The sequence below is a fragment of the Poecilia latipinna genome, unplaced genomic scaffold (assembly GCF_001443285.1).
Source record: "Poecilia latipinna isolate Pla-1442-1.1 unplaced genomic scaffold, P_latipinna-1.0 Scaffold972, whole genome shotgun sequence".
Taxonomy (NCBI): domain Eukaryota; kingdom Metazoa; phylum Chordata; class Actinopteri; order Cyprinodontiformes; family Poeciliidae; genus Poecilia; species Poecilia latipinna.
Window position 1 is genome coordinate 184373 of NW_015113588.1, and position 25893 is coordinate 210265.

The following is a 25893-nucleotide window of genomic DNA, read 5'->3' on the forward strand; positions in this document are numbered from 1 at the left end:
TAAAGGAGATTAGCTCAGACTTATATGGAATCAATTTGTATGTAAACATGTAATAGTGTCGTGTCAGGAAGTTTACTTGGGTTAAAAAGATTACTGTTGATTGTTTTAAAACTGAGGTCATTTAATATTTTTCAAATTAATTTAATTAATAAAGTTGAATCTTATTTGATAACTAAATTGATAAAAATAAAAGGTTTCTTTGTTAATTTTCCAATTTGAATGTCTCTGATCATGTGTCGTGTTGGTCTTAAAAACGTGCCATTTAATTAACAATTGCCTTAAAAAGTCTTTAAAAGGTCTGAAATTTGACTTTCTGAAACCTGTGAGAACCCTGTCACAGTCACTCTGCACCGCTGTCGCTTATTGGCAGCTCTGGTTAAAATGTGTAAAAAGTCTTGAAACTTTTTCAAATTTAAACTTAAAATTTTGAGTCGTCTTGTTGTTTGTTGCTTTGTGTTTATTTTTGCCCGTAGTGACGAAGAAAGCATGAAAGATAAAACGTCGCTGGAGGTTTTGGATGCAGCTAAAGAAACTTTACTTCAAGGACTCTCAGAGGAAAATCAAGGCCTTCAGTGAGTAGCCACCAGTTCAAAACTTGGCCAAACGAGACATCGTCGCTACTCGATTTGTCGAATGAGTGGACGGTCTCCCTCGTTCCCAGGCTTTACGTCCGTAACTTCTGGAGTCAGGAGAAGCGCCTCCCCTCTGCCACCCTGGAGCGGATGCTGACGGTGCTGCGTTCGCTATATTCCTGCCAGATAGAGCGCTGCTTCCTGAGCCTGGCCACCAACCTGCTGCTGGAGATGACCAGCCAGAGCCCCGACTTCACGCGGAACATGTTTGAGTATCCTCTGTCAGAGTGCACCTTCCAGGTCCTTCCACATTTACCCTACTTTTTTCATTCGGAGCATCCAAATAGAGCTTGTAATCATGTTTTTATTCATCTTTTTTTCTGCAGGATTACGTCATTGATTCAAATTGGCGCTTCAGGAGCACAGTAATGACACCCATGTTTGTTGAGACCCAAAGCTCTCAGGGCCCGGAGAGCGCAGGGGCCTCCCAGTCCGGATCCATGACGGGGAAACTCAGAGCCACACAGACTTCTTTAGAGTTTAGCCAAACCCAAACACCAGGTACTACTGGCAACCCATATGTTTGGCAAACAACAAGAAGTAATATTAAACTCAACATTTTTTTATTTTTGTCCTCCATAGGTCGCCGTACGGCCTATAACTGGCTAACTGGGAGCAGCGTGGACACGCTGGCAGACTACTCGGCTAGCGCAGAGTCTCTGTCTTCGCTGCTTGTGTTTGATAAGAAATCGGAGCGTCAGGCAGCGGCGAGACGACCGGTGGGAGAGGGCTTTGGCCTGAGGCGGCTGACGGCGTCCACAGACGAGGTGGACAGTCGCACCAGAGGTTGGCTTTCAAGGAACCGCATCCAAATCTTTACGCATGTAGATCAAACAAATGTTGGAAGAGGTTAAAAAAATGAGAAAAATAGGAGTAATGATCAAATTTAAAACTTGTTAAAAACTGTTCTTGTTAAAATAAACCTTTTCAGATATTTTCAGAATTTATATTTATATTTCTAGATCACGTTTTAAAATTGCAAATGCAAAAGTTGTACTGTTAGGATGGATAGATGGAAAACAAATATTTTTTTCTACTACTTTTAAAACTGAATACAAAGAAAGTTTTGGTTTATAATAATAATATACTTAATTTATAATCCTTTTACATCTTGAGATATCGAAGGGCTACAAATAAAACAGAAAAACAAGCTATTTTTATCAATTGTAATTGGTTTTGTGTTTTTTTTGTATCCTTTTGTCATTTATTTCAGATTTTATTCTAAAATAAACTTTTCAATTCAAAACGCAGATGTTTTCCATCCATCCATCTTCACACAGTTCAACTTTTGCATCTATGCTTAAAAAAATGGTCTAAAAATCTATTCTGAAATCATGTGAAAATGTTTATCATTTTGACGAGAACATTTCCCAGAAACCCCGAACGCGCCGCAATCTTTTCACCCCTTGTTATCCGCCAGCTGAAAACGAGCAACGGAGCAACATTCTGAGGCTGCGGCGCAGATTCCTGAAGGACCAGGAGAAAGTCAGCTTGGGTTTTGCCCAGAAGGAGATTCAACAACAGAGACAGAAGAAGGTCAGACCGAGATCCAGGCTGCCGACGGTCAAACCAGTATATGTCTATGCTTATTATTTGCGTTAATGCCGGCTGGATTTCTCCCGCAGGAAGAAAAAGCTGACCAGAGGCTGCGGAAAGAAGCTCAGGTGACTCTGTATAGGAGCTACCGAGTGGGTGACTTCCCGGATATCCAGATCCCGTACAGCAGCCTCATCGCTCCCCTTCAAGCTTTAGCTCAGGCAAGGCTGTTTCTGCAGTAGAAGATCTGGTAAAATATTATCTCGCTTTTGACGACGAATATTTTTGCCCGTCCCTCAGAGAGACCCGATCTTAGCCAAGCAACTCTTCAGCTCCCTCTTTGCCGGCATCCTCCAAGAAATGGATAAAACGCACACTCCGCAGGAAAGGGGAAGAATCAAGGAGGAACTGCGATGCAACATGGACACGTTCCTGAATAAGAGCACGCTCTGCTTCCCACCATTCATAGCATGCGTGCAGGTGAGAATGTAACAATGGGAAACAGTCTGGGGGAAACAAACTTTTTTGTACTGGGTACTGATGAGAAGTTGTGTTTTAGGACATGTGCTACCAGCAGAGGGAGCTACAGCAGCTGGATCCGGCCGCTGTCAGCTCCACCTGCCTGGTGAGTCTCCAGCAGCCGTCGGGCATCCTGCTGCTGGAGGAGGGTCTGCTCCACGCCGCCGAGCCGGAGGAGCGCCCGGCCAAACGGGCGCGAGGACGACGAGAAGTCCCGCCAGACACCAAGAAATGGATCCACCTGGCCAGGTGAGTGCAGAGGCAACAGGTTTTCAGGCTGTCAGGAATCCTTAAAAAGTCTTACATTCATGAATCTGAAAGTAAGGCCTTAAAATGTTTTAAATTCATTAGAAAATCTATAAGTTCGCCTTGAATATGTTGATCACAGGTCTTAAATTTGGTCATGGCAGAACTGACTATTAAATCTTATATATTTTATTACAGATACAAAAGTTTGAGTCTTCATGAGATTCTGTGAGGCTACCGCGAACTAGCTGCTAATAAACCCTGCTAGCTAGCTAGCTTTTTGAGTCTATCATGGGTAAGGGGAAATTTATCGCCAGTTCGCTGGACCACATTTCTCTTCGCCACTGACTCACTTCTGTGGCCAATGGCTACATATGCAATGCGATGTGATTTCTGTGCAAAAAAGCTAGGCGATAATATGTAAAATGGGCAGTTTTCGTTTGTATATTCCTGATATCAAATTTAATTCATAATAGTCTTAAAAAGTTTTAATATTTGAATTGGTGAAATCCAGAAACCGTGGATTTAAAAGGCCCCAAATGGATGAATAAAAAAGTAGTTAAAATTTTTTATTTATATTTCTAAATGCATAAAAAAAGAATAATTAACTATAGACAAAGTTGTAAAATATTTATATATTTTTTTTCAAAGTAAAAGTTGGTTTATAAGGCCCCACTGGTAAATTGGCCCAGATTTTCAAAATTTTGGCCGATCATGATTGGATGACACTTAACCACAATAGTAACTCCACTGTTGTCAACTTAGTGAGTTTGTTGCAATTTTTAACCCTAACCCTTTTCACACAAAAAAATTTTTTTTCACAGAATCTGAATTTTTTTAAAGATCAGTGATTGGCCATAAAAATGAAATTGGTTCCACTCTTGGTATTCAGTCTGGACTGCCTTTTGAAAAATTAAACTCAAACGGTCTTTGGATTGGCTAATGTTGGTTGTTCTTTTTTGCAGACTTTACAGGGACCTGGAGGACTACGATGTTGTGCGCGGCATCTTTGGTGGGAAAGTCGGCACAAAGTCAATCACTTGTTCCGCCCTCCAAGCTGAAGCCAACACGGACTTTGCAGAAGCCGTGAAACTTTACAATGAGGTACAGCAACCTCTTATGGCGGTACTGCTGCTGAAATCCTGAAGTATTTTTAAGAAAATGGATCACGGCTCAAAAAAAAAAAAAAAAAGCTCAACCCAGACAGCGATTGATTGTTTTTGTGTGAACCAAACATCCTGGCAGGCGCTGAACACAGAGGACTGGCCGGATGGAGAACCCACCGAATCCGAGAAGGATTTCTGGGAAATTGCAGCTATGGAGGCGTATAACCAGCTGAGAGAGTGGAAGTCTCTTCAGTACTGCTCCACTGTGTGCATTGATGAAAACTCGCCACCCAACCTGGAGAGGATGTGGTCAGACCCTCTCTACCAGGTAGCAAAAAGTTACTTTTTGACACGTTTTTGAGCATAAAACCATTATTTATGTTTTAGGCCACACAAAACTATCAAGGAATATTATGTTATATTCATCAGTAATTGAAAATGTTTCTGTCACGCCCAAATTTTTGGGGCATGGAGGCAAATTTTATGCTGTAGTTTGAGTATTTTTAGATTTATTCTTTCACATGTTTCTAATTAATAAAAAAATATATATATTTCATTAGTTTCTAACCACACTTTTATGTTTACAAGTAGGTTTAGTAGGTTTGTAATTCACTTTTCACTTTTTAGCATTTTTGTCTTATTCTCTAAATCAAACTTTTGGGGAGTTCCTCAAGGCCGTGTTTTCAGTCCCATACTGTTCTCACTTTCCGTGACTCAAGCAAAAAATAATTTAGATTGTATCAAGAGCTTCAGTGAGTGTTAATTTTCAAGACTTTACATGGGTCCTCAATTGGATTTAGGTAGTAAAGATATTTGTTTTCTGTCAGGACATGTACCTGCAGCACATGATTCGCAGCATGCTGAAGCAGCTGCAGCTGGGCGAGAGCGACCAAACGCTGCTCAGCTTCATCGACAAAGCCATGAGGGTGGAGGAGCGCAAGAAGCTGCTGGAGAGTCACCACAGCCAGGAGCTCAGCCTGCTCTACATCCTGCAGGACGACTACGACCGCGCCAAGTACTACACCAACCACGCCATGCAGCTCTTCATGGAGGTTTGTGCCAAGCCTTCCTTTGGATAGAACAGACAAAACGTAGGTACTGGTCAAGAAGTTTGCAAACATTCATCAGAGGAAATGGAATACTTTTGGGCTTTTGGATTGGGTATGAGTCAACATTTGGTTTTCAAAATAAAGGACCGGGTTCATGAGATTGGTGGATTTTATCCAATTAATCTAGGGTAAAAAGTATCCTGCAAAGAGATTCCCAAGTTTTACACCGACTGTTTGCCTCGTGCAGAGTTACTCCAGCGTAGATACTCTCCTGACCCAAAGCCGACTGGCCGTCCTGCAGCCAGTGCAGGCGCTGACAGAGATCCAGGACTTCCTGCTCTTCATCAAAAGAGACGGTGAGATCCGGCTGTTTGGAGATCTCAAAACCATTAACTTTTCCGTCTTACTTTCGTATCTAACCTTTTATTTTACCAGGTAGGTTAATTGAGAACAAATTGTCATTTTCAACAGCGTGTTCAGAAAATGTCAAACATAATGCAACTTAAAGTTGGCAGATTATTTCATTTATGGCATGTCTACCATGCTTTTCCCATTTTTAAAAATGAAATAGTCTGCAAGAGGAACCAGTACTTTTTCATCAATATTAAGTTATCGATTTAAAACAAGCTCCTGTATCTTCCTGACAAGTTACTCGTAAGTTAGTTTTGTCTTTTTTGAATTGACCAAGTTATTGTGTTTTCGCAGTGGAAAATGTTGCCAATCATAATTGAAATTTTAAAAAATATATAGAATTAATTTTTCCAATTTTTTTTCTGGAACTCTTCAACACATTTTAACCTTGTTTTCTCTTTTAACCTGATATTATTAGTGTCTGTGGACTCTCTTAAGAGCCTCATCAAGTCTTGGACTGGTCGGTATCCCGACACCAAAGTGGATCCAGTGGTCGTGTGGGACGACATCATCACATCTCGGTAAGGATGGGACTGAAAATCATCTGTGAAAACTGACTACAAATCTCACTTCTTTTTTTTTTTCTTTTTTTTTTTTTTTCTCAGGTGTTTCTTTTTGGACAAGATTAGGGAAAAGCTGAAGGGCGCGGCTCCCAGCGACAGCATGGAGGTGGACGAGGCACAAGACGCGGCGCGCAACGTCGAGATGATCGTGAACGACTGCAAGTTCACCATGAAGCTGCACATGGCGGACAGTGCCTGTCAGCAGGTAGGGAAGCATTGGAGGGATTTTTTTTTTTTTTTAAGCCATTACATCCTGTCAAACTCATCTAGAGCTTCAAACCTTTTCAGAAAAACTTCCCAGTCACCACCAAGCTGCTGAAGGAACTTCACAAGGAAGCCAAAAGCAACAGAGGCTGGCTGCTGCGCTGGGTGCACAGCTTCAGCAGCTACAACCACAAGCGCAGCCAGTCGCAGGGGCCCGTAGAGCAGATCGGTGCCATGCTGAAGACCATCCCCCTCCTCGGTAATAACAGGCTGTCTGCACACCTTTCAAAAGGCTTCAGTTTATGTATCTAAAATTAAGGCTTTAAAATGACTTAAATTCTTGTTTTGTTTGTTTGTTTGTTTGTTTTTAAAGGTAAGTTGGCCTTAAATATGTCAATCACAAGTCTTAAATTTTGTAGTGGCAGGACTATTTAATCTTGTATATTCTATATATAAAAATACAATACATATTACTTTATGTATTCTTTTTGGACTTTTCTGTCAGGCAAACATTTTTGTCTGTACTTGTACTACTTGTAACTAGCTGCTAGTATAGCCACTTTATTAACAGCTAATATAGCAGTAGCTACTGCTATATTAGCAGGAACACTTGGTTCTGGTTCTTGAAATGGAGGCAGGAGGAAAAACTAGCTAGTTAGCTAGCAAAAAAACAAGCTCGACAGCTAGCATGCTAGCTAATTTTTCTCCTCTCTCCTATTTAGGAACCAGAACCAATTGTTCCTGGTTATATAGCTTCTAATATTCATTTACTAGCTAGCAAGGCTATATTAGCCAGGTAGTTACAGTTAGACTCGAACTTTTTTGCTTCTATCATGGTTTAAGTGCAAAAACCCTTGCTAGCTAGCTAGATAGATTTTTTTTCTACCACTGGTATGTGTAAGTTGTACCACCAATTGACTGGACAACGTTAATCTTTGCCTTTGGATCATTTTTTTCATTCATTCTTGGCACTACGGGGGTTAAGGCTGTTTCAGATAGAAACCATGAATAAGAACTTCTCTCTCCGTGACATATTTAGAATTTTTTCATTTTTGCATATTTGAGTGAGACTTCGTGTAATCTCCTCTTCCTGTCCAGAGGATCTCGAGACGGACTGTCAGAGCGCCACATCTAAAGTGTTCAGACGCCAGAAGATTCTCCAGGGCACGTCATTCCACATCCTCGCCTCAGCGGTGGGCAGAAGTCCATCCGTCCTGGGAACGCTCGCCGCAGAGAAACAAGAGAGCGTTGTCCAGCTTTCAGGAGTTGCAAAGCCCAGTGCAAACCCAAAGGTCCTCTTCTACTCTTTGGTCTTTCTGCAGCCTAAAAACAACTCCCCACTTTTCATAACACAGTGAAATGTTTCACGTTTCCTTGTCTGATCCTGGAAAACCGTTTTCTCTGCAGGAAGTGGAGGTGGGATTGCAGCAGCACGCCCTGAAGCTGCTGTGTGAGGCGAGCAGAAAGGCCGATGAGGAGCTCCAGTCCTTCGATCACGACTTTGTGAAGACCAGCAGCGTCTCGGAGACGTACATGGCTTTGGCCAACTTCTGCGACAAGCTGCTTCGAGAAGAGGAGCAGAACGGCACCGGTGACTGATGCCGCACGTTTACACTGCCTTGGGAAAGCGTTTCCCCATTGTTTTTGTTTTTTTCAGATTCCATTTTTGAATCATTATCTTCCCACCTCATAATAACTTATACTGAAGTTTGCCGTTGTGGAGACGTTTCATCGTTACAAACACGTGTAGAAAAACGCTAAACAATTCAATTACTTAAGTCGTTTAGATTCTTCCTCTCTTCTAGATGATTCAGTGTTTTTCACGGCGGCCATTTTGGTGCGTTTTGCCTGCAGCCAGTCAGTTCCCGGACCTCGTGGCGCTGTCTGTGCACGTGGTGGAGAGCATGCTGAAAGCCCTGAAGATGAACTGTGAGGAGGCCCGCCTCCGGTTTCCACGGCTGCTGCAGATCATTGAGCTGTATCCGTCGGAAACGCTGGACGTCATGACTAAAGAGGTTCGTTTACCCATTCATACGGTATATTTGAATTCAGTTGCAAACTTTAATTCCTTTTTTTTTTTTAAAAAACTTAGTTGTGTACGGAGGGCAAATGATCCAGAAAATACGTGGAACTGTCAAATAGAACGTTCCACAATCGCTCCCTGCTGTTTATATTCAGATGGCCTCGATTCCCTGCTGGATACTCATCAGCTGGATCGGTCAAATGGTGGCCCTGCTGGACAAGCCTGAAGCGATAGCCGTGCAGCACTGCATCGAGCAGATAGCCAGGTGCTACCCTCAGGCGCTGGTCTACGCCCTCATGATCAGCAGTGAGAGTTACCGCTTTGAAGAGTCGGCAACGGGACACCAGCAGCAGGAATTTGTCAACAGGTAGTCTGACTTCTTGTGTTTTTGTTTTTCATCAAAAGTAAGTCTCTTTTTATTATCTCTCATCATTTTTGTTTGGGAATGCTAATATATCAACAGGCTTAGGAGCATGTTGGATAAAGGAGGAGCTGTGAAGAGCTTTGTGGACGCCCTGCAGCAGCTCACGAATCCTGACATGATTTTTAAGGTTATTTTCACACCACAAAATAAAAAAGAAAGCAAAGAATCAAACAGCTGTTTTTGTTTAGGATTCTTTTTGACATTTTGTGTTTTTGCTGCTTCGGACAGGATTGGTGGGAGAGTGTGAAGAGTGAAATGGAAAAGTCGACCTTCAACAAGAAGCAGATGGGTGAAATGTGCGAGGAGATCCGCTCCTTGCTCTGCGATCGGAACAGCCAGGGCCACGGAGGGTTTCGCAGGAAATTCATACAAGTCGGTTCCTCGTTTTACCGTTGCTTATGCTCAAAAGTGCATCGAAATGAAGGTGGATAGACATGAACATGAGAACTTCCCAGGAGTTAACCCTTAAAGTTCTGAAGGGTTATATATTTTACTCCACATAGAGTAAAATAACAAACTTCTCTGTTTTTTGGGAAGTGTATGTAGGCCTTTATAAGTTTTGACACAAAATTGCACAAAACAATACAAATCTGTACAGTCATGATACTTTTTTTCTATGCCGGGAAATTGTTATGAAGCTTTTATTATTAATATTATTATTACTGTCGGTTTGCCACATCAGCCACCTCTAACATACATGTATTTCCTACAAACTCAGAGTCATAGAGCACAAAATCTAAAATTGAAATACATTAACTTGCTAGTTGAAATATTGAGCTATATAACACTTATTAATTTTAATCAATTCAGAATAATTGTAGTTACTTTTGTTTATAAAGTGAGAGATAAAATGTGTTGGCATGTAGTTTTATTTATTTATTTTTTTCATTTAAATTTAAATAGCTTCTAGTAGCTAGCTGAAAAACATAGCTTCCTTGCTATACTAGTTAAAGAGTGGGTAAGAATACTGGATTTTTTTAACAATAAAAAATAGAAAATGAAAGGTCCGAAAATATTTTTAGCATTAAAATATATGAATGATATATAGATATGTATACAGGTGTGCTTTATTTTTCCTCAGCACAAGAGCTACATTTGTAACTAGCTAGTTGGCTAGTTGGCTAGTTCATTTAAATGGACGACAGTCACAGTGAATCCCTTTTACTGACCTATATTTGTCTGTTAATTTCTGCTATAGTAGTTTGTGATATACGTTTTTCTTGATTATTTTACACTGCTTTTTAAATAACAAGCTAACAGGCTTTAAAGTGTTTTCATTTTCAAATTGTTTTCATTTTCACTATATTATAACTACATAATATAGTACTATCAGCACTATATTATGTAGTGAACTTAGTAGACGTTTTGATGCATTTCCTTTACGTTGCACATCATCACCGTCTTGAAATAAGCCAATTTTTGCCAAAATGTCACTTGTCGTATCAAAGAAGACAGAAGGTGACCTTGGACTCTTCGTTGTCCTTGCAGAAATTCTCCAAAGATGTAGAGAAACTCCTGGGACCTAAGGGTAGCAATCTTCTCGAGAAGAGGAAAAACAAAAGCTTTTTGCAAGAGGTGACTAAGCTGATGGAATCCATGCGGGAATTTCAGAAGGAACCGGGGAATCTGAAGGAGTACTCGCCCTGGCTGAGCGGCTTCAAAGCCGACCCATTCAGCAACGAGCTGGAGATTCCAGGTTTGTCAACTGGATTTAAAGTGAGCCTGTCTGTTGCTTGTGGTTGTAATGTCTATCTGTGGCATTGAGTCATATGCCTTGTAGTTATCATAATCCTAATGCTGAGTCCGCCTTTCTTAAATGCAGGACAGTATGATGGGAGATCTAAACCGTTACCAGAGTACCATGCAAAAATAACTGGCTTTGATGAAAGGGTAGGCATTTCTCCCACATCCACTGTAAACCAGAACACATTAAATGTCCAGTCGTAACCTGGCACCTGCACACGTCTCGCAGGTAAAGGTGATGAATTCCATCCGTCGCCCCAAGCGTCTGATCATCCGCGGGGACGACGAGCGGGACCACCCCTTCCTGGTAAAGGGCGGGGAGGACTTGCGGCAGGACCAGCGCATCGAGCAGCTGTTCGCAGTCATGAACATCGTGCTGAGCCACGACACGTCCTGCACACGCCGAGGCTTGCAGCTCCGCACTTACCAGGTTATCCCCATAACCACCAGGTACTGGACGCAAACGTTGCTCATTCATTTTACTACGTAGACGTCTAGAGGGTTCAGGTAGAACGCAATCAATCAACTTCCTTCCTGTGGCAACATATTTGCTTTCTACTGTAAAAGAACTATAAGATTTTATTTCCTTTCCAGAATTGGTTTGATTGAGTGGATGGAAAATACGTGCACTCTAAAAGAGTTCCTGTACAACACAATGATGGGAGACGAGCAGCAAAAGGTCCAAAGGTACAGTGTGTGCAGCATTACCAACATGAATGTTTAGCTTTTCATCTTCAGTACCCTGGAAATGTCGCTCAGATACATGAAAAGCTAATTATTTTATTAAATAAATCAGGTCTTATTCAAGTATTACCGCACACCGTTTGTAATGCTTTTAGGGAAGCCATCAATTAATTGGCTTACAGTTAATTGTCGATTAATGCTTTATTAGATTAAAATTTGTTCTAATTGATTAATAAAGTCCTCCTTTTAGTGCTGTAGTTTGGCAACTGTTCAGCAGAGGGTGCTTCAGGTCAAAAGTGGAGCCAGTTGATACAGAAATAAAGATGGCAGGACTTTACAGGAATGGAAAGAAGTCCGGTGTGTGACGGAATATACGCTTTTTAAAAAAAATAAAAACACACACTGGAGAAGCATCTTAAATTTCACCTTAATGTCGCTCATTCGACCAAGATTCATGATGTAGAGGAATCAATTTCTCAACCAAAAATTGCTGATATTCTACTAAGGCGAGGATGTGATGACAGAATAGCGGAAGCATAACGGAGAAAAATTGCAACGTGAAAATGTTGCCCTTTTCTGTTCTCAAAAGATGGTCAGCCCTTCTGATACAAGAGAACACACGGCTTTAGATTCAGTCATTAATCTATAACTTGCTTATCTAAACAAGTTACATATTTCTGAATACCATCAGCTGCTTCCTTCTGTTTCAGGGGTGTTGAAATCTATAATAAATGGCTCTCCACCTTTGGTGAAGCTTCTACGTCTTACGGTCTGTACGGACTGTCGTACAAGTAAGTTGGTTGACGATTGCCTTTGCTTCTGGGGCTCACATGGGAAAGTGTCTGTTGTATCAAGTGTGAAATTTTAATGCCACGTTTACATCCGAGTTTCTCTTCACAAGGAAAGCAAAACGTGACAACGCAGTGGGAAATTTCCTCAAAGTCCTGCAGCATGTGCCCAGCGATCTGCTCAAGTACGTCAGAAACTTCACGACGGATGTAGCGACTGGCGTTGGTCTGTTAGAGATCGTTTGGTCTTGCGTTTTATGTTTAGGAGAGCTTTCCTGAAGATGTGCAACGGACCCGAGGCGTTCCTCTCGCTGCGATCCCACTTCATCACGTCCCACGCTCTGCTGTGTGTGAGCCACTGGGTTCTCGGAATCGGAGACCGCCACCTTTCCAACTTTATGATCAACACGGAAACCGGCGGTATGATCGGCATCGACTTCGGCCATGCGTTTGGATCGGCCACACAGGTACGCCCAATGACTTCAGACGTAAAGACAGCATAAAGGTAGGACTCAAGGTCTGAATGTCGAATGTTGCGCTTACTTCCAGTTCCTCCCGGTGCCGGAGCTCATGCCCTTCCGGCTGACTCAGCAGTTTGTGAATCTGATCCAGCCATTGAAGGAGTCCGGTTTGATCCAGAGCACCATGGTCCACTCCCTGCGAGCCTTCAGGGCAGAACCGGACCTGCTGCTCAACACCATGGATGTGTTTGTGAAGGAACCCTCACTGGACTGGAAGGTAATCGAAACACCTGCTGAGGTTTCCATTAATAACGATGCTGTGACAGAGCTACCCTCAACTGAAAGTGACTTTTTTTCTCTTCTGTTGTGTTTTGTTGTTGCTCTTTCTTCCATTCTGTTATGATTTTGGATGTTAAAATTATGATTGAGCTCATTTATCTGCTTTCCTCCAGTACAGGATACTAGCATGATACATAGGTCAACCTCAAATATAATCCCTTCTATCCTTTTCTAAAATTGATTTTCATTTTGGTATTCTTTTTGTAATTTGCAAAAGAAAAAAAAAGACAAAATCTTAATATGTCTGAATTAGTTTAAATAAAAAATAGTCTTTATTTTCAAAGTACAATAAAAAAAGTTTTTTTTCTACTTTGGTTTTATGCAGAACTTTGAGATGAAACAACTGAAGAAAGGAGGAACATGGACCCAGAGCGTAAATACCAAAGAAATCAACTGGTTTCCTCTGCAGAAGGTGAACTTCGCCAGAAGGAAACTAGAGGGCGCTAATCCATCTGCAATAACCAGGTACTTTCAAACTGTTGTGTGTTTTATGGGATTTACTCTGATGTTAAGGAGTTCATATTGAAGGCCAAGTATGCTTTATAATCTAGTTCTTATTTTATTTTTTCATTATGAGTACATCAGCTGCTATTTGAATGCTCTTCTGCTGAATGAACTGCAACATTTCCTTCAGGTGGTAGATTTATAGAGTTCGGCAAAAACATTCTTGCCTCTTAACATTCCTCAAATTTACAAACTATTTACACAAACCTCTGTGTAAATAGAAGGTCATTCTTACTTTGCTGACAAAGTGAAGGATTTTTGGCGTTCTGGTGAAATTTCAGATGCACAGGAACCCTAATAGGTGAACTTAAGATGACCTTCTCTAAACCTTTGAAAGGTGCACTGAACGTTCACCTGTTCAGTGTTTCTGTACCTTCTGCTCAATTTGCTGTTCTCTAACAAGGAACTTAGCAGTAGAATTCACATCAGGTGTTTGATCCATCCACCTGAATGCTGATTCATCAACCTATTTATGCGTAATTGGTACAGTTGAATTTTTTTGTATGGTATTTTTTTTCATTTAAACACAAACTATTTGGGTATTTTGCAATTACGAAGGCCACAAGTTGAAACGTGTTGATCGGTCAATGAAGTTGCTTCTTAGCACTCCAAGCGTCATGGGAGTCTTTACCTTAGCAAATCTATGAATCGACCATCAATGTCCTGGTTCAATCAGAATTGATATTTAACCAGTCATCCTCATCATGCTGTTCATAATTTAACATTGTGAGGCCAAGATGACGACTAACAACAGATCAACAGTACACCACCTTTACTGGTCTGTAAACAGGAAGTTCTCAGACGGAAGTGGCCACTGAGCTTAGAGTGACATCAGAAGGTTGTAGACAGACTGGAAGAGTGACAGAAAGGTTTAGAAGTGGACGTTCTTTAGATACATCCCACACTGATGGCCACTTCCAGGCCAGAACCCTGTGGTAAGTGATGATGAATGGCATTCAACTCCTGACCCATTTAAAGGAGGTGAAAGGCACCCAAGTGTCACATCAGACCCTTTGAAACCTTAAACATCATCATGATCAGCTTGCTAAATAACCTGCAAGGTAACTGGCCACACCACCAGGCACAGGCTTCATCGTCTTGTTTGGGTAAGGAAGTGTTTACACCAGACAAGAGACATCATAACACCATCAGGGCTGTTTTGATGGAAGTCAATTCATGTTGAGCAGAAATAACGGCCGCCAACGATGGTGGAGACGTCAAGCACAGCACTGTTTGTTCAACAAGGGCGGCACGCCACGCCCATGCTAAAGAGCTTAGGTTGTTGTGAACAGCATGAGATGTCGATGTATTGACAGTTTTTGTTGTGGCATATCCACCACTGTTGTTGACTTCTTTTAGTACATTGTTTGAGTTGAGGAAAACCACCGTTGCTTGCTTCTACTTAGATCCCCTACCTTCATGATATGTCATAATTGTAGTATGAAGTTTTTACATTCTCCATAAATTTCTCCTGAAAGCCAAATATCCTAAACTTTTCGTGCGTAGTGTACATGGTTTATGAAATCTCTCCCCAAGGCTTGGTGGAAAGAATAGCTGTCCCACAATCTAGGGCAAGGCACTCTCCTTGTAGAGAACATTTTTTTATACACAGCTACTACAAAGACTCTTACTATAACTTTGTAAACATATTATTTGTGTCCCATGATGTGTTTATTTCATCAGCGAGGAGCTGAAGCTGGGTTTTGAAAAGGATCCCGCCTTCCAAGGAATGCAGGCAGTGGCTTTGGGATCTGAGGAGCACAATGTCCGGGCGAAGCTTCCAGCCGCGAACCTGTCTGTGGAGCAGCAGGTGGACTGCCTGCTGGACCAGGCCATGGACCCAAATGTGCTTGGCAGAGTTTATGTAGGATGGGAGCCATGGATCTGATGTGAATCACTGTCCTTAGTGTTTATAATTGTTGTGGATGAAGGCAAAGTAATTACTGGGAAAGAAATTCTTTCTGTGATTGGAATGGTGTTAAATGTGAAGGAGAAATGCTTGTAAGGTTAGCATCAAAATGCTAACCTTGTTTTTTATAGAAATGGAGAAATTGCTGCATTTTAATGGAAATGGTCAAATGTAACACTGGAGTTCTAATACCGTAAGATCGTGGCAAGCATCTGAATTTCAATAAAATATTACAAAGTCATCGGTTTGTGAGGCTGTTTCTTACGCAGCCCCCCAGGGGACATGAGGAATTTTTTTTCTTTTGCGTTCCCTCGCAAAAGGTTTTGCGCTCGCTCGCAATAATCTACTGATCATTTCATGCGGCATAATTGAATCCTGTAAGCCTTTTAGCAGCCCTTAGCCTGCTAAGTTAACTAATTAGACTGATATTAGAATAATTTCACTTAGAGCTCCAATTACAGGGTTGTGCAATTTGTGCAAGGCTCAATTTCACACTACAGTTTGCTAAGGTTCAGTTCTACAGTAAGATATTGTGTATTATGTATTCCTGACCACGCTTCTATCAATCCCATGCCTGGTTGTACAAGGGTAAAACGATGATTAAACATTTTAATTGTGGGTTTATTAATACCATCTTAACAAGACTTCTGCTTTTCTTCTCAAGGAAGAAAAGCAGAAGTCTTATGACATTTGAAGTGTCCGTCGTCAAACAGGAAACGCTCTCTGTGACTCCACAGGAAAGCAGAACTATTGACACAATCATTCCTGGTAAGGCTCGGACGTGATCTGCAGCACAAACCTGAGGGGAGAAAGTTGTTTTCTGTTTTATCAGGAAAAAAAATGGAATAATAGTTTGGGACAGATCAGGTCATTTATCAGATTTAACTGAGAAATCCTTTGGAATGCGGCATCAGACATCGTTTTTGTGCCGCAATGTTGTTCCTTCCTCTGTTTAAAGAGCCTGCATTACTATACAAGACATTACCATACATATAACACAATGGGGAAAAAAAACCAATGTGATCAAAGCTTATTAATAATTTCCTTTAATGTACATGTAGTGTGACTGATTCTTTCAGGGGTTTCCCCCGTAATGATCAAAAATGATTTCAGTCAGAAAAAAAAGAACCCACATCTTACAGTTACCAACAAGAATTCACACAATATCTCAGTAAAAATAATTGCAACATTAGTAATTATTGACTTTAAAAAAAAACTAAACATTGAAAAAAAAAAAAAAAAAAAAAAATCAAGTAAAAGATGTAACAACCCATGGCAATAAGTGTCTCAGAGGGGGTTTAGGTTGGGGTTCAACAGTCCTGACGAGATGCTGGTCTGCATATTTACAGCGTTGCAAAAGTATTCACACCTCTAAAACGTTTTCACACTTTTAACGTGGCACCCACCAATCCTATGTTAGACCAACACAAAGTAGTGTGCAATTAAAAGGGAAATGTTTTTGAGAGGGTTTTGGCATTTATATATATATATAATTTTACAAAAAAAAAAAAGTAGACTGAAAAATGAGACATGTATTTGTAATTACTCTGGAAATCTTCAAAAATACACTGAAGATGTGAAAAACATCTCGTGTGGTATGAATACTTTAGCAAAGCGCCGTAGCATCGCGTTCACAAACAAACCTGAAGTGACGCACACAAGCATTTCATAAAAGCAGATCATTCTGAGTTTTAGCTTCAATGCCCCTAGGAGTTTTAGGGAAAACTAGGTGGGGGGGAAGGAGGCGTTGAAATACAACATGGCTCCCATTGAGGTCTGTCAACATCATCTTGAGAAAAACTGGCGAAACATGGAGCCAGAATTAAAACTGCTAAACCTCTTTAAGGGCTTTTCGGTTAAGGCGCTGAGAGACTCTTTGCATTAGAGGACACTTTGGAACAAACAGTGACGAGAAAACAGACGTACCATTGCCGTTTTGAAAAAAACAAACCAAAACAAAAAACATCTAGTGCATTTACTCGCAAAAAAAAAGAAAAAAAAAAAGACACTTCAATACGCTTAAAATCGACTGCATTATTAAAGTATAATCTGCCAAAGTGCATGATGCATAATTTATCCTTGTTGATGAACAGCGTCGTGCCTCAGCTCCATGTTCGCTTTGGAGTTGGGACAGAATTCCACTCGCTTTACGTCGGTGGAATTCGTTACAACCTTTGTACTGCATCGAACGGAAACAAGATTTGCATAATAAAAGATTAGTGTGTTTCCCGTTTCCGAAAACAAAGTGAGGTTGGGTTTATATGCACTAAACGATTAAGCTTCTCAAACCAAGAATGAACCAATATTCTTGCATGTAATACTTTTCTGTGATGCATGTTTTTGTTCATTTCGCATTTATTCACACATTTTTTTCATAGTAACTTAATGCCAGAGCTGATGATTTTCCGAAGAAACCTGAACTCCACTACAGTACCGAAAAAAGCTGAAGGATGAGCTTAAAAACCTCCCTGTATTTTAAACATGGAGTAAAAATACAAACAAAAACAAACTACTGCTGCAGACCGCCGCTAAAACCGAGTTAAAAAGTATCAAATAAAACAGGCAACACAATAAAGTTAAACATAAATCAATTTTTTTTGTTTTATGTTTCGACTTGCACAGTAGCTTTTTCTTTTTGCATCCCTGTCCTTACGAAACAAATACTACAGACACGTAAATACTATTGGTGCTTCTCCAACAAAATATTAAAGAGACAGTTCAGGATTTCTGAAGCGAGGTTCAGCTAATATCCTACCTGCAGCAGATTAACTCATTTGGTGTCTTCATTTAGCATAAAATCTGATTAGTTGGACGTGGAGGCTGGAGCTTCAATGCTTGTTCAAGAGCATAAATGTTTGTAAAATCTCTTGTTTTGTTTTTTTCAAAGCAGATAAATTTCAAAAGCACTTTTTGACAAAAATTATTTGTAGCTACATCACTCTCAAAAACAGGAAGTGAGTACCATATATGGATAATAACAATGGGCAGAAAAGTGAGCAGTCTGCATAGACAATGAATGTAGAAAACATGGGTGAGCTGAGATCATAAAGTATTATTGGAAATCATTTATTTTTTCATTTTGTGTCTAAAATTCAAGTAACAAAAAAATTATTTTAAATATATAGAAGGCCACAGAGAGCACAACTTCTGTACAAAAATTAAAGATTAGCTTTATTTCTAGCATTAAATAACTTTCAAGCGATGCAACATGGGTAACAGCAACATTAGTATTGTTAACTAGCTTATTATGACATATTAACATGGATTGACTTTATTTTTTATTAAAGATTTTAGTCTGGCTAGCTATTAGCTCTTGATTCGATGACCAACTAAACTGGAATTGTGTTGCATTTACTTTTTTTATGTACACTGCCATTTTGAATAAAATAGACTGAACTGAAAATTTGACATAAAATTATACTAAATGAAGACACAGTGAAAGTTGGCTATTGCAGGTAAGATAAAAAGTTTTTCTTATATTGCAACAAAACTGCTTAAAATCACGAACTTTCCCTATAATTAGTGAATAATGTACTTTTGGATTTAGTTAAAAAAAACATTGTTTATTCTAAAAAAAAAATTATTTACGCTACTTTTTAGACAGGCATGTAATTTGTGCTCTTAAAAATCTTAATAGTTTAAGATTCTAGCATCCTATAGCTCTTCACATTTGTTTTCGTTTGTATTTAATTTGACTCTAATAAAAACATTTTTGTCATGAACAATTAGTGGGTTGTGGATGGAAACACACTAATAAACGCCTTATAATGAAAGTGCCTATTTGTTTCACTCAGTTAAAGTCACGGACAGTCCAAGGGTTTTGAAGAAACGACCGAACCGCGGTTCGTTTCTCGCGACGAAGCGATGGAAATAAGTTCAACATATCAAAGAAAAATCCCAAGCCTGCTTGCGGCTCGCTGTGCATAGCGTGTATACTTGAAGGCATTATGTTCTCAGCTTTTACAACCAGATTTAGTGTTTCATACCGTTATATCTTGGGTCTCCACCCGTTTATGAACTGCATGAGTTTCTTCACCTGCAGCTTGCTTAGGTGGAAGTCTTCTGACAAAATCTCCTCGGTGAGCTGCAGGAGGAGATTCCCGTCGATCTTCTCGGACACAAAAAGGGAGACTATGTCGTTGGGCAGGCCGATGAACTTCAGACACTTGGACACCTCTTCGATGGAGATGCCGGACAAGTTCAAAGGCGGCTGCCACTGCGCGGTGGGAGAGACGGAGGGACAGTTTAGAGTTGCAGAGCTGGAACAAATCTCGTTGGTGCCCGGCTCGGTTTGAACGGCGGCTCGCTGCGACTCGTCAGAGACGGACTCCGTCGGGAAATCTGGGCACTTCTTGATGGCGTTGGATTTAGGTGTTCTTGGTGGTAAAATTGGGCAGGATAAGCTCTGCTTAGTGTTCGATTCTTCTATAGGCTTGTTCCGGTACATTTCCGAGTTGTAGCTTGAAGATTTAATGCAGATCTGGTCCGTGGGGCCTTTCTGCAAGCTGAACTCCCCGCGGCGGCATGCCAGCTCTCGGCCGTCGTAGTCGTCCAGACTGATTGCGCAGGTTTTCGAGGAACTCGGGGTCCTCTTTCTGGGGTAGCTGAAGTAGCTCCGGCAGCTCACAGGCACGAACTCGTCCGTGCAGTGAGCGTCTCCTCCGATAAAGTTGTTAGGCCAAGACAGACGGGACGACACACCTTCCAACGGCGGGCCTCCGCTGGGCGAAGTGGCTCTTTTCTCCGTAGTGCTGGCGTTACCCCAGCTGCAGGGGTAGCAGACGTGACTTTGCTCCTGTAGCTCGGCTCCCTCTTGCTCAGTTGCTCCACTGCTAATGAAAAATGACAAGACTCATTTGCCAAATAATTCTATTAAATCTCCCGCCCCCCTCCTAGAATGTTTCTGATTCTTACATGTTATGGAGACCAGAGGAATAATAGGAAAGCGTTGGACTTGGAGACCGAGTGTCCTGTTGGCGGGGCTTCGACGGGATGGGCACCGACGGTAGTTGCTTCATACTTCTGGGAGGAATGGGTGGAGCGTTCAGAAGACGACATTCCTCCTTCACCTAAACGGATATTGGATTAATTTGAAAACAGTCAGAAAGTTCCAAGTTTCATACTTGAAACTTTCTGTAGTAATGCAAGTGCCAATGGGAAGTTGGTTCCCTAAAGGCCGAGCGATACTGGAAGAAAACTAATTAGAGGTCAAAGAAAACAGTCACCCTACGATGGTATGGTTTAGATCAAAGTATATTTGTGAATTAGACCGGTTCAGTCAAAGTCCAGAGATAAATACAATTAAGGATTTTTGGTAAGACTCAAAAATGATTATTCAAAGATAGATGGGTTATCTTTAAAAGTCTAAAGCTGGTAGAGACAACAGAGACACAACAGGTGCCTGAACATTTTCCTTCCACTTCACATAAATAAACTACTTTGTGTTGTAGTGCAACATAAAATCCCAATAATGATGTTGACCCTGAAGTAAAAATACTCAAGAATTCTACATTCATCGATTAAAGAAAGAAAAAAAAAACCCTAAGCATGAAGACACTGAAGAGTGAAACTCTCAACAGAAGCAGTTTGACTCTATTGAGTCAAACTCTGTTTCACTCAACACACAGAGTGTATAAAAGAATGGCGTTCTACTCACAGCTTCAGACTTTGGTGGGACAGGTGGCGGAGTAAGTGGAACGTCCAAACTGGTTCTGGCACCAAGAGGACATGTGACTGGATACAGTGAGGCCGTTGTCGCACAGTCATCGTTGGCGACTCGTACGCCTTCACTTGAGGAAGGCTTTGGGCTCTGCCTTTTCAGGTGATCCAACCACAGTTCCTCATAGGGAACGTCCAACTTGCTGAGATCGGCATGTTGGCTTGTGAAGTCCGACAGCTCAGGGAACAGATGCTCGTTCTCTCCGGATTCTGAATGGCTGCCGTCGGAAGGCGGAAGAGCCCAGTCTCCGCACAGCGTCATACACCCCTGCAAGTTGACTTCACTGTTCCCGTGCAGATTGCTGCCATACACGCACACCGAAAGTCGGTGGAAAGACTGCGTGAGCTCGTCTCTGGCGTACGTCAACGAGCTGGGCACCTGCTTGTGGCCGGGACACCCGTTGGAGCTGCCGCTCCCGCCGTTCCCTCCACAGCTGCCGTTCCCGCTGCTTTTCTTCGGGCTACTGCCGTCTTCGTTCCAGTCGGCCCGCACGTCCCGGACGGCCCGAGAGTAGTCGTCAATGTCGAACTGCTCCTGGCAGAAGGAAAACCAGCGGTGCACCATGGTCTCCAGCCACAGCTCTCCCTGCAGCAGCTCTTCCGGAACGATGAATCTCGGCATGGCCATGTGGAAGGGGAAGTGGGTGGGGATGATCTTGTTGCTCCGCAGGACGCAGCACACCACCACCGTCTTGGTCTGGATGTTGACCAGCTTGTAGCGGTGGCCCTCACGGATGAGGTGGAGATCGTACTGGTTGCGGGGCGGCGTGCCGGGCACGACCACGTTAACTGGGAGTCGGGTTTTCTCCACGATGTTCCGGATGGTGTGCTCGCCATACTGCATCTGCAGCTCCAGCGGGCTGCAGGTGCTGAACCGGCCCTTGCACTGAAAGGGCAGGCTGATGCTCTCGTTGGTGCGGTGGTTCATGCAAATCAAGCAGGGCATCTTCCCGCGGCCGATCTTGCTGATGGAGTTGAGCTTCCCAATCTTCTTGAAAATGGTGTTGAGCCTCGACTTTTCTTTAGAGCTCTTGGCGTAAAGGATCTCCGCCTGACCCATTAAAGTCAGTTCGTCACCAGTACTTAGTGTTATGTTGTAAACTTCTGTGTCTTCATTACATTCCCCTGAAGCCATCTGTGAACAAAAGGTAATGAATGTGAAATTTGCACCAACACACACTCCTCTTTGGGATATCTTTCCCAAATCTTTAGGTAGCTACAAGCCATGGTGCTTGTACATAAATGCGGCATTTTCAGGCATCTGGAAATTGAATCCAAAGACAAACCAGATGTATCCACATCTCAACTTTTTTTTGGATACTTGGTCAATTGATTTTTTTTTTCATGATATCACACAAGGAAGCATCGTGTCTGAGGTGATGTCATAAAATACATCCACGGGAGAGCAGCTTCCATTTAACTCCTATATAGCAAATTACCCTTACAATGTAGTGACATCATCCTCTGGCATTTAAGGGCATTGTAATCTTTCCTAGAAAAATATCTCCATCCTTATTCTGCCATTGTCATAATTCTTCTACCAACAGAAGGCCAGTTCTTCTTGTTTTCTGGAGTTATGACTGACTGTAGTTCATAGAGCTGCTCAAATGAGTTTTTATAATCTAAAGCTTCATGGCTGATGCTTTTCTATTATTAGGTGAGAATCTAAACAGTATGCAGGTACAAACTGGTCCAGTCAACATTCCTAAAATGTAATTAGTTAAACCTATGTGTTTATCTATAGTCTGGTAGAAACTGGCTGAGTGTCAAAATATTATTATTATTTTTTTACTTTAACCTTTAAAAACAAGCAAACAAAATATTAAATAATGGAGTGAGAATTAAGGACTGGGACTAAAATGCCCGGTGTGCATTGTCATGAATGCCGGTGGGATGATTTTGTCTCGTCAGACACTCCTTTTATTGCTGGAGTTAAGGCAAGCATAAAACATGTCTAAGAGGAATGCTGTCCTTTGTAGTGCTTCATAGTTTAGCAGGAAGTCATCAAAATCAAGATAAACAAAAGGCTTTAAACATTTCAAGACAGCAAATTTTCCCATCCTGCTGTTACTACACTTCAGATTCTTTTTACTGAGAGCAATAATAAAAAGAATTTGACGTCACTCCTCGACCAGCCTTTGCTGCGCACAGCCAGTCAGCTGGCTTAAAGAGTTAAAAAAATGTGCCTGTTTGGAAATAAACATCCCTTCCAATGACATTTCTATTAGCAACCTCGGCAGATAGCCTGATAACGTCCACAAATTATAAATACTACATCTTTATCACATTAAAAATCCTTAATTTGCTGAAGAAATAAATGGTGCTAGTATGACCAGGATCATTTAATAGTTTTCTTTCTGATAGTTTTCTAATTATATGTACTACTGTTTTTACTCGTTGCCACAAATTCTCTCTACATATTATGATATATTATTGAGGAGATATCTTCATATCCACCTTTCCTATGGAACCTGGCCTAAAGCAGCTTTAATCAACGTCCGTTTAACGGGTTGAATGTACCTTAACATTGAAAGTGATCTCCTCCATGACATACACCCTCTCAGGGAAAGCTTTGGCCACCTCCTCCACACTGTTGAAGTACTGCACAGGCTCCTTGACATCTCTGTCCTGCTCCAGCAGCTTAAACTGACCTGAAGTTGGAAAAAAAGCAAACAAATAAGCAAAGGAATATAAGAAGAAAGGTCAGCTCAAGTATCAAAAATATTCTCCAAGTGATGAACAGTCGACCATACTGTCGATTCCAGAAGTGATGGATTTTCAAAATACAAACTGCTACAGCCTTGTGTATGAAGTGAGACAAAGGTGGAGGTAGAAAGACAAATCGCACAGAGCTGCTAGTCATTTTATAACATTTTTAGAGTTATATTTACCTTCACAATTCATCAAAAATACTTACCAATAGCAATAAAACTAAATATTTCGAATTACAACCGGCATTGCAGGGTCAGTGTGTGGAGAAAAAAAAAATATTTCACAGGACGGCTTAGATGAAATATTTGGTAGAATAATACATTTCAAAATAAATACACTAACACTGTCTTCAAGTACTACATATGGCCAGCAGGATGGACTTTTTTGACCATTGGGGGACAAATTGACCAAAGCTGCAAGGAAACCAAAAACCCCAAAAAGTTGTGGGGATATTATTATGATGGAAAATATAGAAAATGTTGGTTAATCACAACGGTTTCATCACCATATAAACAAAAAAACCTTTAACATTTCCTAATATTTTGCAGTCCCATTTTGCAGACATGGGTACAAATTGTTTTTAAATAGTTATGAAATGGAAACCGGTTGGGACGAAATTTTCATATGTGGGTTACAAACTGAACTAGTAAACTGATATAGAGAAATCAAACAAAAAATGCCTGTTGCTGGAGCTTACCTTCATAATGAACAGGGATCTCTATCTTGGGCCCAATCACGTAGTGTCCCTCCTCCAGACTGTGAGCAGTAATAGTTGTCCACTGACGGCAGGAATGGATCAAGAGGTAGTCATTGTCTCGAAGCCCTTCAACTGACTGGCCTGCACAAGTTATGGAGTGGCAAATAAATAATAAAAAAAATTGAAATGTGCATCTTTAGATCAGACAAAGGCTACATGATTTATGCTGTTAAGACACAGGATGCTGTGAAACAAGTTATGACAGCAGACATTCTCAAACTGTTTACTTTTTGCGGCAAAAAGTTATTTCCATTGACATTACATGCTTCATTTATATTAAAATCACATTTCCGAGCGGTCTGTAGTGCTTAAAAAATAAGAATTTCTAAACTTTTTCCTGCATAGTCTAGCTTCAACACAAACGAATTGGTTTTCATTCTTAGCATAAACACAGTGACACCACCTCAGAGAACATTTTTATTGTTCACATTTACATTAATTTCTTCAGCCTAACATGGTGTGACCTGTTAAGCAGATGCACCATTTGCGTCCTACCAAAGAAAATCTCTAAAAATGTATTTTAAACAACCAAGTCCAGCATTAATTGTAAACCACAAGACTCAATTTTCTGCTCACCAACGCAAAGATAACAGCTTGAGAAGTCAGTGTAGTCACAATGTTACTCACCGTTATCCAGTTTGACAATCTGGGGCAGCTTATATGTACTGACCAGCTGGTCTAAAGGTAGGGACGTCGTGCTCCATGTAACATCTTTTAAATTGTTGTACAACATTGTTCCAAGGTCCATTTTGCTACAATTAGCTTCCATTAGCCAACTATGGAGTTAGCTGCATGTAAACACGGCTACGAAGGGCTTCTCTGGGCCGAATAAAACAAAGATACCGCTTTTCTTAAATTAAAGTGTCATATATCAAATAACATGACGCTTTTTATCTGTTGCATGTTTCCCTTTTTTCTACGTGCCTAAGTATCATAAGGGTTCGTTGTCCGAAAAAGTAGCAGAGCCATGTTTGTTTAGCTAGCGACGGCTAACGGAAACGCGTTTCGGGTCTCTCAAAATAAGAGCGTTGTTTATTTAGAGCCTAATGAGAAACTTTATTTATAACATTTAAATGTATTCACACACATTACAATATCTAGGAAAGTAATTTATACTTTATGTCCTACTGGAGGATGTAGTATTTTTTATCAAAGGCGACATTTGGCTATTTACAAGTAATTTACTTTGAAAGGTATAGACCGGAGGTTGTATTTTGTGCTGTGAAGTTTGGCACAGGAGCTCATTATTAAAATAGATTAGGAGGTAATCCTTGGTGTCTGCTGCCGAGTTTAAATCCAGTAGGTGGTGTTGGCAGCATCATTCTGTGGGAATGCCTCTCTTAAACAGGAAAACAAAATAAATGATGCAGCTTAGTGGGCATAAAAAATAAAACTGAATATCTACCTAGACAACATACTTTTTTGAAACCACATGTATGACAATATCACATTTAGAAGCAATCTGCCAAGTTGCAAAATTGAATTAATTTAAAATTTAAATGAATTTATAATTTGCAATACTTAATAAATGTGCTTGTTGCAATTATACGGAGAAAAAATAATAT

At 40.9% G+C, this 25893-nt stretch overlaps 2 protein-coding genes across 3 annotated transcripts in view; one reads left to right on the forward strand and one right to left on the reverse strand.

Annotated features, from left to right (window-relative positions):
• prkdc (protein kinase, DNA-activated, catalytic subunit) overlaps positions 1-15384 on the forward strand; it is a 41537-nt gene extending 26153 nt beyond the window's left edge. The window contains exons 56-86 of the mRNA XM_015050031.1: positions 474-572; positions 662-872; positions 959-1133; positions 1215-1418; positions 2053-2168; positions 2258-2389; positions 2469-2648; positions 2728-2936; positions 3899-4037; positions 4179-4367; positions 4867-5091; positions 5336-5444; positions 5918-6020; positions 6105-6267; positions 6351-6525; positions 7365-7558; positions 7674-7857; positions 8121-8281; positions 8445-8656; positions 8753-8840; positions 8942-9085; positions 10202-10409; positions 10536-10603; positions 10686-10906; positions 11051-11143; positions 11851-11931; positions 12042-12113; positions 12194-12395; positions 12478-12666; positions 13054-13193; positions 14916-15384. Of these exons, the coding sequence (XP_014905517.1) occupies positions 474-572; positions 662-872; positions 959-1133; positions 1215-1418; positions 2053-2168; positions 2258-2389; positions 2469-2648; positions 2728-2936; positions 3899-4037; positions 4179-4367; positions 4867-5091; positions 5336-5444; positions 5918-6020; positions 6105-6267; positions 6351-6525; positions 7365-7558; positions 7674-7857; positions 8121-8281; positions 8445-8656; positions 8753-8840; positions 8942-9085; positions 10202-10409; positions 10536-10603; positions 10686-10906; positions 11051-11143; positions 11851-11931; positions 12042-12113; positions 12194-12395; positions 12478-12666; positions 13054-13193; positions 14916-15120 (4891 nt within the window). The 3' untranslated portion in view covers positions 15121-15384. The remainder of the gene's footprint in view (positions 1-473; positions 573-661; positions 873-958; positions 1134-1214; positions 1419-2052; positions 2169-2257; positions 2390-2468; positions 2649-2727; positions 2937-3898; positions 4038-4178; positions 4368-4866; positions 5092-5335; positions 5445-5917; positions 6021-6104; positions 6268-6350; positions 6526-7364; positions 7559-7673; positions 7858-8120; positions 8282-8444; positions 8657-8752; positions 8841-8941; positions 9086-10201; positions 10410-10535; positions 10604-10685; positions 10907-11050; positions 11144-11850; positions 11932-12041; positions 12114-12193; positions 12396-12477; positions 12667-13053; positions 13194-14915) is intronic.
• A 1526-nt stretch (positions 15385-16910) lies between these two features.
• Positions 16911-25348, reverse strand: garem (GRB2 associated, regulator of MAPK1). Of its 2 annotated transcripts, none has more exons than XM_015050025.1 (6): positions 24956-25348; positions 24269-24409; positions 23380-23510; positions 20798-21994; positions 20056-20210; positions 16911-19970 (listed from the first exon to the last, which is right to left on the reverse strand). In XM_015050025.1, exons 1-6 carry the CDS (start codon positions 25095-25097, stop codon positions 19130-19132), a joined length of 2607 nt encoding a protein of 868 aa, XP_014905511.1. In that variant the 5' UTR covers positions 25098-25348; the 3' UTR covers positions 16911-19129. The 2 variants fall into 2 exon arrangements, with proteins under 2 accessions (XP_014905511.1, XP_014905509.1); XM_015050023.1 differs by having other exon boundaries at positions 16911-19973; positions 24956-25347.
• Between the last annotated feature and the right edge of the window lie 545 nt (positions 25349-25893).